The 19,255-nt window shown below is 44.6% G+C and overlaps 1 protein-coding gene across 4 annotated transcripts in view; it reads right to left on the bottom strand.

The window, feature by feature from the left end:
- Positions 1-19,255, bottom strand: part of SEC16B (SEC16 homolog B, endoplasmic reticulum export factor) — a 172,766-nt gene that overhangs the window by 76,661 nt on the left and 76,850 nt on the right. For all 4 annotated transcript variants that reach the window (XM_033915204.1, XM_033915203.1, XM_033915205.1 and 1 more), the window contains exons 12-15: positions 18,694-18,775; positions 18,033-18,150; positions 15,816-15,927; positions 2,358-2,463 (exon numbers count right to left, since the gene is read on the bottom strand). In XM_033915204.1, the coding sequence (XP_033771095.1) occupies positions 2,358-2,463; positions 15,816-15,927; positions 18,033-18,150; positions 18,694-18,775 (418 nt within the window). The remainder of the gene's footprint in view (positions 1-2,357; positions 2,464-15,815; positions 15,928-18,032; positions 18,151-18,693; positions 18,776-19,255) is intronic.

The following is a 19,255-nucleotide window of genomic DNA, read 5'->3' as shown; positions in this document are numbered from 1 at the left end:
TGAAGGCTTTTTCTGGGGCACGGGTGATTGCTAGCCTCACCTCCGTGTTCTTTAATGGACAAAATTTGTGATTTTGAGCACCCGATTTTAAATTCAATTCATTTTGCTTAATATCTTGAAAATATACTCATATTATTAAAAGGTAGTGAAAATATCTTTGGGTATCCCATGATTATTATTTTTTTATTCTTTATGCTTTATACATGTTTTTTATGTGATCTAAACCTGAGAGAGAAAAAAGCACAAGCACATTGCAAAATGCAACATACAAGCCCGACTCCCGTACCAGCCTTGTGCCAGTTAAGAACAGCAGAAATCATCTGGTGAAGCTGGTAAGGGCTGACCATTATGTACCTGCAGTACAGGAGCAGGATTATGAAGTTCAGGCTGAGAGACCAGACAGAACTTTGGCCAGGATTCACTAACCTGCCCGATCGGACAGATCCAACAAATTCAGCAAACTCCAACATGCAGATGAGGGCGATCGGAGGAATGCCCCCATCTATAGGCATGGATCGCTCTATAGCGATCCCCACACATGCGCAGACCATCTGTAGATGGTCTGAGCATGTGCTGGACCTCCGAGCTGAACACTTGGAAGGTGACCAGACCAGGCTGGTGAGTGAAACATTGGTTTTCTTTTTTGTTACAATTGCTGTTCATACTTCTGGACTCTTTTTCCTAGTTTTGGTTTTTTTAAGACTGAATGATAAATAAATTCGGCTTGATTATTCTGACTATGTACCTGTGTGATATTATCCTGACTGCTACACACTGGGTAAGCTCTCTACCACAGGGACTTCCTCCCTCTTGGGGAAGCACACCAGGGCGATATGTGCGCCGGTCCTGCCTTGCTCTAAGGGACGGCCACGCTACAACATGCATGCTGAGTCCTAATCCTACCCAAACAAGCCACTGAGAATGCCTCCCCATAACACCGCCTATATACACCACAGAGCCCTAGGTTAGGCATACTATATTGGCAGAATAAGGGTAGAGAGCTTTGCAATAACTCTTTCACCTAGACAAATTGCTATTTACGCAGATAAATGTAAATTATTACTGGCCAGCTAAGTGCTGAAAGGGGAGGGAACAGCGCTGCTGTTTACAGCAATTTACAACAATATCAAAAGATGACTATGCAGCACTGGGAGATGAGAGTTCAGTGCTGGGATTCCTAATTGAATGTTGAGCAATTAGAGAGTGCTGCTGGAGTTTCTAACCAAGTGTTGGGAAATGAGGGTATAGTACTGGGGTTTCTAAAGGAGTTGGGAGAAGAGGGTGTGGTGCTGGGTTTTCTGACCGAATGTATTCTATGTATGCATTTTTGTAACCCACTTAGGTTTTAGGCAGGATATAAGCTCATGAAATAAATAAATAAATAATGGGCGTGGTGCTGGAGTTTTTAATTGAGTGTAAGGAGATGAGAGTGCGGTGCTGAGGTTCCTAATTCTATTTGGGGAGGCAAGAGTGCAGTGCTGAGGTTCCTAATTCTGTTTCAGGACTGAGAGTGCAGTGCTGAGGTTCCTAATTTTGTTTGGGGAGGCGAGAGTGCAGTGCTGAGGTTCCTAATTCTGTTTAAGGAGGCGGAAGTACAGTGCTGAGGTTCCTAATTCTGTTTCGGGAGGCGAGAGTGCAATGTTGAGGTTTCTAACCTAGTTTTGAAAGGTGAGAGCACAGTGGTTTATAATGACTAGCAGTACATTAGCTTTGATTATAGATGGCAAATGCATACCCATTGGCTGTGATGTGGCTTCGGCTGTATCATAGGGTTCCACTGAAGTGACTTTCTCTCCAACAGAAGCAGAATCCCAAGACACTTCATTGAGTACATTACACCCTCTCTACTCTCCTAATTGATTCTTGTGTTTTTCATTAAAGTATAAATATCTGTGATAAATAAGCTAGAAAAATCCCAGCAGAGCAGTCACAGGTCATCTCAACTTTTTTAAAAAATCAATTACTATGGTAACTGAGTAAAACAAGAGAAATGACCCAATGATCTCCACAGACAAATCCAAGAAGAAACAAAAAACAAAGTGGAGAAATGATGTTCCTGAGATGGACTTCATTAATATTAAACCACCAAGTCTTAAATAAGTGAGATAGCCAAGCGACTGCACTCACATTCATGATACCAAAGGACACGCGGGGACAGTGAGGACAAAATTAAATTGTTCAAAGACTTGGAAACTTCCGTTTAACACAGCAGACTTCGTTTGATCACCTATGAAAGGGAAGGCCAGTTTCTTCCCTCAACCCCCTTATGAAACTGTGACTTTTATTTTCTATAAACTATAGATATCCCAGCGGGCCACATAACAATCTGAAAATAAGTCAGGAGTTTCTTACAGTACCTGGAAAGAAGGAATGAAGGACTTGGAGTGCCTCAGGAGTTGACAGTATTCAAAGATTTCAGTCTGCTGAATAGACTCAGTTGAGGTGAACTTCGGAAATGTTTGACTAGAAAATGCAAAAAAGGATAGCTCTGAGAATGGAAAGTGGAAAGGGATGTTTTTTCTGAATTACTTAACAATTCAGTCAACATGGCTTTTTCCTCACATTGAATGTAGAAACAGGAGAGGACAATAAAGAGGCAGTATAGCTCCTCCTGGAAAGCTGCTGTCTCCTAACCCAAGGGTCACAGATTCCAGTATGGCTTAAGCCAAATAGCTATTAACAATGGAATACAAATGAAATTTAGGGCTCCTTTTACGAAGCTGAGGTAGTGGCTTTAACGCGTGTGACTTTTCATCACGCGCTAACCCCCGCCCTAGCCCGGAAAACTACCGCCTGCTCAAGAGGAGACGGTAGCGGCTAGTGCGGCCGGCGGTTTAGTGCGCGTTATTACTCGTGTTAAACCGCTACCGCGGCTTCATAAAAGGAGCCCTTAATGACACTGAAATTACATGACCTATAAATGACACTGGAAATCTGATTTCACGCCATTTATCCAAATAGCCACTTTATCAGGGTGGTGCCACTCCAACCAATATTCAAAAGAAGTTAACTGGTTGAGAACAGACACCAACCAGTTAACTCACTTATCGGCTTCTATCCAGTCATTTTCAGTGGCACAACCAATTATTTTCACTGAATATGACCAGTTAGCGTCAAAGTGCAAGCTGGCTATGTCAGGGGTGTTCTGAGGGTATTTCAGGGGTGTTAGTTTCAAGTTTCAAGTTTTATTTAAATTTGATGATTCGCTTAATATTTCTAAGCGAATTACATAAATATATAATTGGGATAAAACATTAAAATTAAATTAACATTACTACATTAAATAAGTAAACAGGGGAATACTAAACTGACAATACAGACATTATGGACAGTACTGGAATACTTTGGTAAAAACGTAAGGGAAAAAGTTACAATGTTTTATATCTTAAAAGAAGAAAAAAGAACGTTGGTAGGGGAGGGATAAAACACTAGGGTTGGGTTTAAAATACTGAAGTTTTAAATGATCATGAAAAGGAAGAAAATTTTAGAGGCTAAATGAAGCTTTGAAGAGGAATGTTTTTAAATTGGTTTTAAATAGATTAAGATCTTTAATGTTTCTAATGTACAAAGGAAGGGTATTCCAGATAAGTGGTGCCTTAACTGAGAAGATATCATGGCGTCTGGTTCCTATTATTTTTAAAGATGGGACCATTAATAATTCTTGTGTATTAGACCGAAGAGAACGATTTGAAGTAAGTGGAATTAGAAGAGGGTTAATAAACTGTGGTTCATTAGTAGTTATTGTTTTAAATATAAGTAAAGCTATTTTATAAGTTATTCTTTGATTGATAGGTAGCCAATGTGAGTCTATTAAATAAGGCGTTACATGATCATATTTCTTTCCGTGGTGAATTAATTTAATAGCAATGTTTTGTATTATTTGTAGTCGTCTTTGTTCCTTGCATGTAATATTTAATAACAATGAATTACAGTAGTCTAATCTAGAAATTATGAGAGAATGAACTAAAATATTCAAGGATTTTGACTCTAGATATTTAGACATTGAGCGTATTAGCAAATAAATAAGACCGCATAGTGGTCCTATATGTGCTAATGAACTGGCCAGTTAGCTCTGAATATCAAGTTAACTGAGCATGTGCTAGCCAGCTTTTAAAAAAAACAGATATTCAATGCTGCAACCAGATATGGTCTGGTATCGAATATCTAGTTTAATGCCTGTGGTAGACATTTACAGCATTGCCCGCCACCGGCAGAATACTGGGGGGACTGAATATGTTTATGTTTATTAAAATCTTTATACAGCCCAAAAAGATCAAAGCAGTTTACATTATAACTCAATCAAATTTATAAAAAGAATTCCATTTAAATAGGAAAGAAAAAGAAAGAAATTAACATTTTTAATACATAATACCCTATTACAACCAAATTAGCAAATAAAACTAAAAATTAATTAATACAAATTAAAAATTATAAAAAATAAAATAAAATTATATAAATGCAGATTGCAGTCCCGAATTCAGCTCATCAATTTAAAAAGGCCATTTGAAAAAAATGTGCCTTTAGATGTCTTTTAAAAATTTGGAATTATTCTTCCTTTCTCAAATCCATCGGCAAGCTGTTCCATAATATAGGGACTAAATAAAAAAATGCACCATTTCTAGTTGAAGCAAGATGAGCCTTTGAAATATTGTGAACAACTACGCTATCATTCAAAGATCTTAATAAATGCCTCAAAAGCAGGACTGTCCCAAGCTGGAAATGTGCCCCATGCCACATAAACAGCTCCTATCCTGCCTACTACATCACAACCAAGCAGGAAAGGCAGTGGACAGTACCATATACAGTTTTGGAGCCCCCACCTCCCTTGTGCTCTGGGGCCACACTGCCTGCAGATAGCTTGTTACGATCCTGGTCAGAAGTATCTGGAGGCAGAACTTGGGCCGAGCTGGGAGGTATGCAGTTAACATGTAGTGGGTGGCCTTGTGCTTAGAGCTACAGCCTCAGCACCCTGAGGTTGTGGGTTCAAATCCCATACTACTCCCTGTGACCCTGGACAAGTCACTTGATCCCCCATTGCCCCAGATATATTAGCTAGAGTGTGAGCTCACCAGGACAGATAGGAAAAAATGTTTGAGTAACTGAATATAAACCACTTAAGCTATAAGTGGTATATAAATACAGAAATAAATAAACATTCAGTCTGCTGAGGATAATAATCCAGATAAAGCTGAAACAGTAAAAAGACTCTCCTAACTTTATCCGAGATAACGGTCTTAATATCGCTGTTATCCAGATCTAGATATTCAACCCCAGCCACTATCTGTATAGCAGCTTTAAATATCCAGATTTAATTCAGCCACAATGGCAACCATTTAAAAAAAATATACTGACTGTCCCTGCTAAAACATCGATCCATGAGATGACAGGATCAGAGGTCTTTTTAATTGAGACTTTAGAAAGAAACATAACACAGGATAGAACCTGGACCACAGAGGAAGGTGGTTGTTACAGCAAAGAAGTTGCCATGAGGCCAGTCTGGTAACGAAGCTGCAGTGTCCCTGACATACCATGCTGCACCCCAGCCACTCCTATCCTTACAGGGTAAAAAGTACTCCGAGCTTTGCATGTGATGACTGTCAGAACTGGAAGCACCCCCCCCCCCCCCCCCCGTGAATCGTTCTGTCTGCCCGACATCATATTCACAGTAGCTGCTTAATGCCATAGTACGATGGCAAAGCCCTGGGAAGTGGCTTGTTTTCCAGGTAAGAACTCCTGCTTTGCAAATCGTATGAAAGTCTTTCTGTGCACTGTGTGATAACATCTCATATGCAATGGCCCATAACAATAGTTCAAATGCCAGGACACTGACAGGCAGCTTCCTTCAAAGATAGGGAATATATTGGGCTCTCTCGTTGTACAATAAAAGCCAGAGATAACATTCATAGAATAGTCCTGAATCCTTTCAATGCCTTTAAGATACTTTTTATAGACACACAATTCTGAATAAAGGACAAAATGAAAGAACAATGGCACAAGGCTTTCAGATGTTGTGGAACAGATGTTCTTGATGCATAAGAACATAAGAATAGCCTTACTGGGTCAGACCAATGGTCCATCAAGCCTGTTCTCATGGTAACCAATCCAGGTCACTAGTACTGGCCAAAACCTAAGGAGTAGCAATATTCCATGCTACTGATCCAGGGCAAGCAGTGGCTCCCCCATGTCTTTCTCTATAACAGACTATGGACTTTTCCTCCAGGAAACCTTTCTTAAACCAGCTATGCTATCTGCTCTTACCAAAACCTCTGGCAACATGTTCCAGAGCTTAACTATTCTCTGAGTGAAAAAAATATTTCCTCCTATTGGCTTTAAAAGTATTTCCCTGTAACTTCATCTGTCCAATCTTCTATGTGAATTATCACATTTATTTTATGTGTTGGATCTAATAAACACCTGCATTAATAACATCTGTTCCATAACATTATTTTTGTTTTTGGGTTTTCCCTTTTTTTGTGGAACTATTGGGTTTCTTTAGTTACTAACAAGGACCTTCAGATATAGACAGAATCTTCCTCTCAGAATGCCCTGGCCTCCTAGAAACATGGCCAGAGGCAATGCAACTGAGGTCTAATAAGGTGTTACCATGCCCCAGGCCACAGGAAGCATCCTGAATCAAACTGGTCAGCTTGCGACAGATGTAAAATGTCATTCTGAGCCAGATAATCCTTTATAAAGCTATGTGTGATTCAGGAGTGACCTCTAGTGCACAAATGAATATACTACATAGAAACAGAGGGCCCGAAACTCAAAATGTTTACATTGCAGTCAGCTGTTTGTCCACTGATATTCACTGCCATGTAACCAATCAGTGCCACTGAAAATTGGATCACCTCAGCCCTGTCTGAACTGTGCTTGCCTGGTCAGAACTAGAGGTGGAGTTAGGGCAGATCTGGAAATTATGCAAGAACTGATAATATTCAGTCCTAGTGCCTGCATAGCTAACCAGGCAAGCCAGACCACTTAAACAGCAGTCCTAACTTTGCACAGTTAGCTATGTGGTGTGACAGGGAAGCTCCTGTCACAGTGAAAACTACTGCTAAAACTCCCCAGAATGCAGCACAGGGCTCTGTAAAACCCGGCATGGAGCCAGGACAGCTGGCTCAGCCAAAAGAATGTAAGCCCAGGCAGGTCCCAGCACAGCTGAAGAGCCAGTTAAGGAAGGCTCTGAAAACCACTAATTGCCCCTATCACTCCTTTCCCCAGGTCAGGGAGAAACCTGAGACCAATTTAGAGAGGGGTGGAGTCCGACCCGGGAGTTTGCCTTATAGGCAAAGTCAGTTTGCAGATAGGGAGGAGAGAGAGAAGGAGGACACAGCTGACTCTGATGAGAGAAGCCAAATCACTCAAGGAGGTTCCAGGTCACAGAGGGTGCCTAAATCCCAGCATGAGCGTATGGCAGGAAGCCAGCACCTAAGGAAAGGTGGTACAGCACTTGGGAGGTACAGTGACTGGCAGCTTAAACCCCAGAGGGAAAGGCTGGGAAATTATCCCCAGGGAAAGGCTGCAGGTATTTTGGCAGACTTGCAGAGAGGGGGATGGGAAGCACAGCCTGGGAGAAATGAGGAAACATTAAGCCAGAGTTCCCATGAGGGTGAATGGGAAATGTGCAGTGTCCTGAGTGATAATATGAGTGAAGAGGACATGGACCTGGGGGAATACAGTATTTGAAAGTCCTCAGCTAATCTCAAGCAGAACGTTCTCCCATTGTTTATTTGTTTCATACGGAAGCCAGAGCAGTGCTGGCAAAGCTAATTAGGTAATAAAAACATGTCAGGAAGATAAAGGGAGCTGAGAGGGGAAAAGACTGGACGCAAGCCGTGCTCAGCTAGAAAAGCCAGAAGGTGTTAAGATCCAGGGAAATCAATAAGTCCCAGTGGGGATACGATCCAAGGAAGGCATTGAACTGATATAATATTTTGATGTTATAGTATTTTTGCTTTTGATAAGGAGATGCAATCCAGCTCCTCAGTAAAACACCTGGACTGTAATATAATAGTGTGCAGGATGCACCCAAAGGACTGTAACCAACCAAGGTGAATGTTTTCTTTTTGCTTCTGTTTTCTTTTCTTTGTACTTTGGGACACTAATAAACCTGGTACTGTTTTCCAAGGAATCCGGTATCCGGGTCTTCCTTTCACCACCATATAAAAGGCGTACTAAAATTCTTGCTTGTGGTCTGGGCCGGTGTTTCCCACCTACTCGGGGACGGGCCCGGCCACAAGAAGTTGGTGGCAGTGGTGGGATCGCGCCGCCCACAGGTTAGTGGAGGAAGTACGTCCAAAGACTTGGAAAAAAACCCAAAAAACACCAAGAAGGAAAAAAAAACAAAACATGAACTTTGGTTTTTGGTTTTGTTTTTTTTTTGCATAGCAAACTGCTGACCTTTTTGAGGTGAAGACTAGTGCCAGAAAGTATTGTGTTCAAAGGCTGGCAATACAGTATTTTGGGAATTGTGGAACAATTCGAGTGGGTTTTTTTTTGAAAGCCATAATTTTTCTAAACCTGACTTTGTTTGAGCTGTGGATTACAAATACCCAGAGGCAAAGCAGGAAGAAGGAGCAACATCCGGTGCAGTGTGGGTCCTGGTGGAGTACAAGGCAGCATCAAGGCGTCCGGAGGACACAGTCTGCTAAGGAGTGGAGCGGAGGCCGGAGGAGCGGTTCCAGGTTCCTGAGTTCCTGGTCGGAGGAGTGGCTGGGGAGGCCCTAATATCCCAAGGCTGAGACACATCAGTCCCTAAGGTAACGGTGCTTAGGGGTGGCTGATGTGGATTGGTGGGTAAGGGGGACCAGAGGCTCGGGGCTAGTGAGGGAAAACCCTAGCATTGAAAGTCCGCACTTGGGTTCCTGTTCTCTCTTGTTTGTATTCCAGGATGGAGGCATCTAAGTTCCTAACTGGTCTGGAAGGGGAGATGCACAAAATGCAGCAGCGTTTTCAGGAGATGCTGCAGTCGCAGGCAGAGCTCTGGAAAGCAGACCACCAGGCACAGCAAACGCGGCACACGGAACTTTTGCAGCAAATGTCCGCCCAGATACAGGCCATAAACAACCTGGCACAGAGGCCTGCAACACCGGTGGCCGGCAGCGGTGGTGGCGTCGTCGGGCCGGTAGGCGCTCCTTTTGGGGAGCCGATAAGACTGCATAAATTAAATGTAGATGATGACATACAAGATCAGACCTTGAGCGCTGAACAAGCAGCTAATTATCCCATACTGAAGCAAACTTTGCTAGGTTATTTAGGGAAAAGCCCAGGCCACTATCGGAGCCAGTCATGGTTAACCCGTTTGGCCCCGAATGAGTGCCCTGGAGCCTTGAAACAAGGCCTTGAAAGATGTTTCAGGAGGTCTGGGGGAAGGTACCAGGGGCGGGCCAGGGTTAAGCTTGCTGGTAAGTGTTTTGCCTGTGGTAAGCCGGGGCATTGGAGATTGCAATGCCCGGTCAGGAGGAACCTGACAAACAAGGTTGGGTCCTCGGTCCTGGGTTCCCAGAAAGCATGTATGGTCAGGATAAAAATAGAGGGAATTCCGGTAGTTGCCCTATTAGACTCTGGGGCCGATCAGTCCATACTGGCCCAGAAGGTGTGGCAGAGGATCTTAAGAGCCCGCGGTCAGGGAATTGATGGACCTCAGGGACAAAAGGAGATACAATGCATGCATGGGACCTCCTTAACCTATGAAGTGAAGGAAGTATGGGTAGAGTATCAAGGGAGAGAGGATGCTCTGAAAATGGCCCTGATGCCTAGGCCCCCATATGATGTGATCCTGGGACGGGAATGGCCCTACTTCGGGGAATGCTTTGGCACGTGAGGGGTGAAGGCTTCCCCAGTGCAGGAGGAGAAGTTAGCTCAGATCTTCCCCCTGGAAGGTGATGTCCTAGAAGAACCGTCCCATAAGAGAATTAAAAGCCGAGTGGAGAGGCGGGCAGACAAAAGATCTTACACTCAAGGCAAAGGAGGGGGGAGTCACTTATCTTGGAGACCCTGGGTGCCTTACGAGGTGGCCCAACGATTCCCTACTCTAAGCCGGGAACAAAGGAAAGATCCTTCATTAAATCCGGCTATAGAGCAGTGGGAAGTTGCTGGGGAGAGGGCTTGTGCGTTCCAGGTGGTAGGAGGACTCCTCTGTAAGAGAGGATGGAATCCTAGGGCCCGAAAAGCTCAGAGGTGCTTAATAATACCGGCCAGCTTTAGAAAACAAATATTTTGGTCCATCCATAGGGACCTAGGGAAGGAGCATTTGACCCAAGACCCGACCATTAAAGGGATCCAAATGAAATTCTATTGGCCCGGACTAGCCCGAGAGGTAGCGGCATGGTGTAAGGAATGTCCGAAGTGTAGTCAGGGCGGAAAGAGTCCGCCAGCAAATCCTGAAGAGGAAGGCCTGAATAGGGACAGGGGCGGAAAGAGTCTGCCAGCAAATCCTGAAGAGGAAGGCCTGAATAGGGACATGGGCGGAAAGAGTCCGCCAGCAAATCCTGAAGGGGTAGGCCTGAATAGGGACAGGGGCGGAAAGAGTCCGCCAGCAAATCCTGAAGAGGAAGGCCTGAATAGAGACAGGGGCGGAAAGAGTCCGCCAGCAAATCCTGAAGGGGTAGGCCTGAATAGGGACGTGGGAGGAAAGAGTCCGCCAGCAAATCCTGAAGAGGTAGGCCTGAGTAAAGACATTAAAGAGGTTCCCTTGGCAAGGGTTACACCGGGCAAGGAGAAGCCCATTTTAAAGGTTATGCGGCTATCTCCCAAGGCTAAACTGCCAGTCCGCACAGCACCTGGAGAGAACCTGATATCATTGCTGCCAGCAGTGCCAGTGAGCACTGTAAGTTTGTAGGGCCCATGTGGAGAGAAGGAGAGCGGAGGGAGACAGGAAGGATGCCAGATCTGCAGGTGGGAAGGGGATAGAGGGAAGTAAGGACTGATGATGAAGCCACAGAAGGGAACAGGGGGAGAGAGAAGGGAGAAGGGAACATTCTGCATATTGATAGAAGAGAATGGAGGGAAATAATAAATCAGTGCTAAAGTTAGAGGCAATGGAATTAAAAAAAAAAAAGCATCAAGGGCCTCGTGGATTGGACTAATGATCCAATTCGATCCTTGCATGCAAATGAGGGGAAATGGCATGCAAAGCAGGAAGGCAGCGATTCACTAAACAAAATCAAGAACACCGATTGGGCTTGCCGACCAGAAAAGAAGTGACTGCTGAAGACCAGTCGCTTCGATCCTTGCCAACTCTCCTGCCCTCTTCTGCCCTTTAAAACCATGGGTTCCTAATGCTTTTAGCAGAATATATAAAAAAAAGGAGCCCGTGGTTTTAACCCGAAAGTGCCCCCCGTCCCTGAACCAAAAACAATGCCCCCCCTGCACCGATGACCGCCGGCATCACCACTGCCATCGGGCCTGATGCTGCCCACCCACCCCCCTCCCCAAGCGTGAATAAATATGGCAGGAGGGATGGCAACTCCCTCCTGCCATCGCAAACCTCACACCGCACTGAAATGCCCCCCACACCGATGCCTGTCACTGCTGCCATCGGGCACAATGCTGCCCACTAGTGTTGCCCGATTCACGATTCAAATCGGTTCACCGATTCAAATCAGATGAATCGATTCGAATCAGTTCATTTTTATTAAAAACCAGACTCACCGATTTAGCCGCAAGACGAGTTCGGACTATTTCATGCCGCCAGCCACCGGACTCTTCCCATCTAATGTAACTTCCGGTTTTGCGAAACTGGAAGTTACATCGGAAGAAATGAAAGGAGTGGGAGAGTCAAGCGGTGAGCGAGCGGACCTCGTGCAGCAGACCTCAGCACTCGGCAGCAACAAATAATAGTTTTGACTGGCTCTTTCCCCGCTATTTAATATCCAGTTCAGGGGGGCTAGTGAATCTTGGGGGCTGGGGATGGAAGCTCTGAATCGGCAGGGGGGCTGGTGACTCTTGGGGGCTGAGGATGGAAGCTGGGAATCGGCAGGGGGGCTGGTGAGTCTTGGAGGCTGAGGATGGAAGCTGGGAATTGGCAGGGAGGCTGGTGACTCTTGGGGGCAGAGGATAGAAGCTGAGAATCAGCAAGGGGGCCGGTGAGTCTTGGGGGCTGGGGATGGAAGCTGGGAATCGGCAGGGGGGCTGGGGATGGAAGCTGAGAATCATTTCTGTAGGCTATCAGAAATTTGCTTAATTATCTACTCACACAGAAAAGCGGTAAAAGTCAATAGGTTCTCTGAGTGGGAACAACCTGTTTGATCTTGCACTCGTGTGATTGACCAATTGTATATCGCTGTTTAATTTATCACATTGATTAATTTGAGCACATGTGAGATGCCTTATGATGGTGTGCAGGCAGAGGGTGATTAACCTGTGCCTTATTGTATAAAGCGCTGGAGAATTCTCTCCCCTCGCTTACCTCTCACTAGAGAATGACATGAGGAAAAATTCTGTCCCCGTCACTGCCCCGTCCCCAGATCACCATCCTCTTCACCGCCCCGTCCCCACCATCTCCTTCACCGCCCCGTCCCCATCTCTGCCGTTCCCTTCACCGCCCCGTCCCCGTCTTCAGCGCCTTCTCCTCTCCATCCCCCCACCCCCAGCACCCTTCATGCAGTCCAGCAGCTCCCTCCCGCCGGCCAGCCGTGCATTTCTCTCCCTCCCTCCCTCTTACCTTCTCTTGTGGCAAAACTGGCAATTTGTATAAGGCTATGCGCTGTATTACAGCCGAAGCCTTGAAGTCGCTTCGGGTTGCCTGCTAGAAAAGTCTCCTACGATGCAACTGGAAACAGGAAGTTTCGTCAGAGGAGATTTTTCCAGCAGGCAACGTGATGCAATTTCAAGGCTCTGGCTGTAATACAGCTCATAGCCTTATAGAAATCGCCAGTTTCAACAAGAAAAGGCAAGGGAAAAGGAGGGAGCTGCCGGATCGAACGCTCATTCACCACGCATGCTAACCATTCACCGCTCCACGTGGCGGTGAATGGCCTTGTCCCCGATCTCGCGGTGACCTTTTTTTTTGGTCACCGTTTTGGCAGGTTACCCGCGGCTAGCCGCGGGTAACAACCACCGTGTCATTCTCTACCTCTCATGCTGAGGACACCCTGCTTCAGTATAATCATTTATATGATTTATCTTATAAACATTATTACGTGGTCTTTTCCTCAAGTGCTGAGACATCAGGTTGTTCCCACTCGGAGAACCTATTGACTTTTACTGCTTTTCTGTGTGGCTTTAACATTTTTGCTATTCATTATACCTAAACTATTATTCAGTAGAAAAAATTTAGTTTGTTCAATTAAATCCTGTCTGGACTTTGGACTTCTATGAGTGAATGTTCTGCTTGATTGAACAAACTAAACTTTTTCTACTGAATAATAGTCTAGGTACAATGAAATTAAATAGCAAAAATGTTTGAGTAGATAATTAAGGAAATTTTTTTCATATTGCTTGCTTATGGACTAGAAAAAAAGACTGTTCAAGCAAATGTATCCAAAACTACTTTAATGGAAAAAATGTGATTTTTTTGAAGTACTTTGTGAAATTTATTATTGTTGTGAAATTTATTTTTGTACTTTGTTTAAACTTAAAAAGCTGTGTCATTAACAGTGAATCGAATCAAAATATTTTTCTCTGAATCGGGCAGCACTACTGCCCACCCCCTCCCCGCGTACGCACAAATGAATATGGCAGGATGGAAGCCAACTCCCTCCTGCCATCGCAAACCCGCCATTGGCCTGGCCCACCCCCTCCCTGTACCTTTAAAAAGTTGGGAGCAGGAGGGGTGCTCAGTCCCTCCTGCTCGAGGCCTCCTCCTCTGATGAACTGTGGCCTTAGGCCCCACCCCAGTGCATCATGCATAATACCCTGGTTGGCTGAGGCGCTTCGGGCTCCTCCCTTGGGTGGGGCTTGGGGTGCCTCAGCCAATCAGGTACTTCCTTAGGGAGGAGTCTAAGGAAGTCCCTGATTGGCCATTGTTTTTGTCCAGAGACTTCCCCGTGCATCACCTGATGCACTGGGCGGGGCCTAAGGATGCAGTTCATTGGAGGCCTGGAGCAGGAGGAACTGAGCACCCCTCCTGCTACCAATTTTTTAAAGGTACGGGGAGGGGGGTGGGTTGGGCCAGGCCAGGCTCGGCCGATGGCGAGTTTGCAATGGCAGGAAGGAGTTGGCATCCCTCCTGCCATATTCATTCATGCGCACGCAGGGAAAGGGTGGGCAGCATCGAACCCGATGGCAGCAGACAAGGGCATCAGTGCGGTTGGGGGTTTGCGATGGCAGGAGGGAGTTGGCATCCCTCCTGCCATATTCATTCGCACTTGGGGAGGGGGTGGGTGGGCAGGAGAGGAATATAAGGAGAGAAGAGAGGAGAGATATTGAGGAGCTGCAGAGGAATTTGACTCGAGGAGAGGGATAATGTGAAAATAGCGAAATTGGTGAAATACAAGCCATGAAGTAGAATTTTGAATGGACAGAAGGGGAGAAAGAAGGTTTAGTGAGAAGCAAGTTGCAGTAATCTAGACAAGAGATGACAAGAGTGTTGATAAGGGGTTTGATAATGTGCTCGGAAAGGAAAGGTCAGATTTTGGTGATATAATAGAGAAAGAAATGACAGGCTTTAGCGGTCTGTTGGATTAGTACAGAAAGGAGTCAAAGATGACTCTTGAAGCTAAAAGCTGATGAGACAGGAAGAATGAGAGTGTTATTCACATAAATGGAGAATGGGGGAAGAGGAGAGGTGGGTTTAGGTGGAAAGATAAGAAGCTCAGAAGAAGGAAAAGAAAGAAAAAGCAAATGGACTCAGGGTTAGTCATGGCCACAATAACATTAACAGTAGATAGGGGAGTGAGTTAGAGATAGAGAGGAGATAGTAAACTGAGGAAGGAGAAAGACAGAGGGGGCAATAGGATTGCTGGAGAGGGAATGAGGAGAAAAGCCAGTAGGTGAATGAGAGGTATATGTTTATATAGTGTAGCATGTGTATTTTTGTTTAATGAGATTATGCATGTTTAATTTGTAACCTGCCTAGAATGATTGGATAGTGTGGAATAAAAAATTGTTAAATTAAGACTAGAAGGTGAGAGGAAGAATGAGTAATAAAAATCATATATAGGTGGATATAGGGTCAAGGAAGATATAGAGAAGAATGAAAAGGTAAAACTGAAAAATAATTTTGAAGAAAACCAACACAAAAAGCTAAACGAACTGGGAACCACCCAATTAAGAAAGAGTTTAGACAACAAAGGTAGAAAAGAAAAATATTTTTATTTCATACTTTTCAAGGATTGAAATGTATTTTTTGGGGGACATGTACGTCTGTTCTATTTTTGTATTTAGCAGAGTACAGGAGAAAATGCATTTCTGTTTCTCTTTTATCAGTACTAGCACTGTTTACACAGCAGTAGCATAACCAGCCCTGCAATTTGGGGGGCCCAAGAATTTGGGGGGCAACACATTCCCACTTCTCTGCCCTCCGCCCCCCCACTTTTGCTTCCAGAGATGCCTCCCTCCGCCAGCCAAATAAATACAACACAAACCCTCCCTGCTGCTTCCTTCGTGCTCTTAGCAAGCTGGAACTTCTCGCTCAGAGCATGTGCAAGAAGTCCCGGCATGCTCAGAGCAGGAAGGAAGCAACAGGGAGCAGCAGTGCTGCGTTTATTTTTCTGGGCAGGGGGAAGCATCCCTGCCAGCATATTATCCCCTCCTGTAGCTACGCCCCTGCATCAGACTCCAGAATCTTGTAAGTTTGACAGTTCTTGATCAAAACAAATGACATGAGACACCTAGACCTCTTCTTTTAATGATTCTGTTGAATTACTCACCTGCAGCTACTGCCCAGAAGGACAAGGGGATGCTTTCTAATACTGTAGTAACCAAAAGTGACATTGGCCATCAAATAACAGAAATGAGCAGCTTCTATTAATCCTTTCCCAGCTGCAGAAATGAAAGATAACAAAAATCAATTAAATATTTGATAACTGAATTTAGTGTACATAGAAATATAAGAACATAAGAGCTGCCATACTAGGACAGAGCAAAGGTCCATCAAGCCCAGTATCCTGATTCCAACAGTGGCCAACCCAGGTAACTAGTATTTGGCAAGGTTCCAAAAAAAGTAAAGCAGATTATATGCTCTTTATCCTAGGAATAAGCAGTGGATTTCCCCAAGTCTTTCTTAATAATGGCTTATGGACCTTATGAACTTTTAAAAACCCTGCTAAGCTAACTACTTTCACCACAATCTCTGACAACGAATTCCAGAATTTAATTACATAATATAACATAAAAACTTATTTCTATACCACAATACCTAAAGTTCTATATGATTAACAAAAGAAATTTGAATTGCAATCTAGAGAATGACACGGTGGCGGTTTACCCGCGGCCACCGCATTTTAGCCACGGGTCACCGCCGAAAACGGGGAAGAAAACTAGCAGTCGCTGCGGCGACGGGGACAAGGCCATTCACCGCCCACGGGGCGGTGAATGGGTCTTGTCCCCGCAGTGAGGCATGAAGGATCGCGCGGTCCCCGCAGCTCACACCCGCCTGCCCAATCGATTCTAGTGTTTAGCCAGCTCTCTCCCTTCTCCTCACCTTAGTTTGTAGATTTTCTTTTTCGGCGACCCACACGCTATCAAAGAGCCGCTGCTGCTCAGTTTCGATCTTCTGCTCTGACGCAACCGGAAACAGGAAGTTGCAGCAGAGCAGAAGATTGAACACTGAGCAGCCGCGCGTGTGCGGCTCTTTGGGAAAGCGTGCAGGTCGCTGAAAAAGAAAGCCTGCTAAATAAGGTGAGGAGAAGGGAGAGAACTGGCTAAACACTAGGATCGATTGGGCAGGCGGGTGGGGGCTGCGAGGACCGTGCGATCACCCGTGTTCCCGGCTCAGACTGTAAGGAGGGAGTGAAAGGGAAAAGGATTCTGGGCCAAGGTGATGAAAACGGAAAGAAAAACCCACAGCAGGAAAGAAAGGGAAGGACAGGCAGGTGAGCCAGATGCTAGAAGCAGGGGGGGGGGAAGAAAGAGGGAAAAAAGCTAGATGGGGTTGAAAAGAAGAGACACACTGGTATGGAAGAGGAAGATAGGGGAAATCTGGACACAGGAAGGTAACAGAAAGAGGGGAAATTATGTGCATGGGGCATAGGGACAGAGACAAAAAGGGGACATGCCATGGGGATGGTATATGGACACAGGGGGGGGCAATGGCAGATACATAGGGGAGATATTAGAAAAGTATATAAAATCGTACCCGTTTGAGGCTTTTATGTATGCAGCGGTGACGGTGACGGGGCGGTGAATGGGGTTGCAGTGGCGGTGACGGGGCGGTGAATGGGGTGGCAGTGGCGGTGACGGGGCGGTGAAGGGAATGACGGTGACGGGGCGGTGCAGAGGATGGTGAGACGGGGACGGGGCGGTGACGGGGACCAATTTTTTCACCGTGTCACTCTCTATTGCAATCTAATGAGAATTTCAACTACAATTACCCAGAAAACTAGCAAACAGATAGGTTTTTAAGTTTCTCCTGAAATATTGATTGGTACTAGATGTCATGTTGAGTGAAGAAATATTTTCTCCAGTTTGTTTTAAATCTACTACTTACTAGCTTCATTGCATGCCCCCTAGTCCTAGTATTTTTGGAAAGAGTACACAAGCGATTCACATCAATCTGTTCCACTCTATCATATCTCCCCCCGAGCCATCTTTTCTCTAAGCTGTAAAGCCCTAGCCGCTTTAGTTTTTCCTCATAGAGAAGTCATCCCATCCCTTTTATCATTTCATCAACTTTCTCTGTACCTTTTCTAATTCTAATATATTTTTTTGTGTCCAATGGTCTGTTCAGAACCGTAACCCATGCTAACAACCAACAACTCCTGGCACCCCACCCACTAAACCTCAAATTTTCTTGTACTGTATGTTCCAGTTTTCTTCTTCCTAACCATGTGGCAGACTTCCTCAGCCCACACTCTAAGACTGTTCCATTGCTTCCTACTCCCAAGCTCCTTTCCAGCATGGCTGGGGCTGTGTTTCTCAGTCCTTACCAAGACAGTCACCCATAGCAACAAGGGTCCGCTGCTGTAGCTCAACATCTTCGACCTGATTGGTCAAAATCACTGCCAAGTGCGGTCTCCAGTCTTCCCACCTCAGATCCCCGCAACACTGATGGAAAAGGATGGGGAAAAAAAATCACATGGAGATACCATACTGCTCATAGATGCCTTATTAGCATGGCATTAACAACCACACATGAGAAATGAGCACAATAATGGTGATCAGTGATCACAGGCTGAAATTACAGAACCACAATAAAACCAAATTCATAGAAAGTGCAATAGAAATATTAAAATCTCCTTTAGAAGAATCTTGCACCATGGCAGCTTATGATAATAAGCAGCTAACTTATGAAAAATTATTCACAAAAGAGGATGTGGACACCTAATTAAGAAGCTCATGTTTACATCTAACTACCCACTATACATCTCTCCCATTCTGCAAATATCCCAGTGCTCTAAGAATGTGATAAAGGAGCCATGAGCAAGTATCCACAGGAACTCAGTGTTTATTTACTGGACTTTTTAACAAAGATTTATCTTGCTTTGTTTATAGATAAATTTTATATGTAGCTCCTTAAGACATAATTCATCTCCACTTGCCCAAATGCACATTGGACAGAGGAATTTTTCTGGTCGTAAAATACCATACCGTAGCTGCTCGGGGGATGCGGCCTGCCATGAGCTGGAACAATGTCTGTATGGGGTCATTGATGGCCAAAGTGTTGGTGAACCTACAGAAGGAAGTGCATATAGTGTCACGTTTTGATTACAGGGCAATGCAGAGCAGAAACTAATCAACAGAAGGGATTCTTCAAAAGGCAGACATATTTTTGGATTGTTTGAGATAGCCAAATTTAGGGTGTGAGTAGAAGAAGCAGGGGATGAAGAACAGAGGAGTCAGACCAGTGGGAGGCAGGGTTCTATAGACTTTTACATGTCAATACATAGTTTTCACACTCTTATAACAGGTAACATTATTATATTTCAAGTTTCAAGTTTTATTAAAATTTTGATGTATCGCAATATCATTAATTCAAAGTGATTTACAATTAAAAACAGGGTCTTAATTATTAACTACAACAGACATACACAAACATGACGAATTGATACATAAAGGAAGTAGGGAGAACTACAATAAACATAGTAAAGGACACATGAAAGGTAAGTACAAAGGGAGGGTAAAAATTTTAAAAGTATTAATAAAAATTGAA

Source organism: Geotrypetes seraphini, chromosome 12 (assembly GCF_902459505.1).
Source record: "Geotrypetes seraphini chromosome 12, aGeoSer1.1, whole genome shotgun sequence".
In the NCBI taxonomy this organism is placed as follows: domain Eukaryota; kingdom Metazoa; phylum Chordata; class Amphibia; order Gymnophiona; family Dermophiidae; genus Geotrypetes; species Geotrypetes seraphini.
The sequence above is the reverse complement of the archived record's forward strand: the minus strand, read 5'-3'. Positions and strand labels throughout refer to the sequence as shown.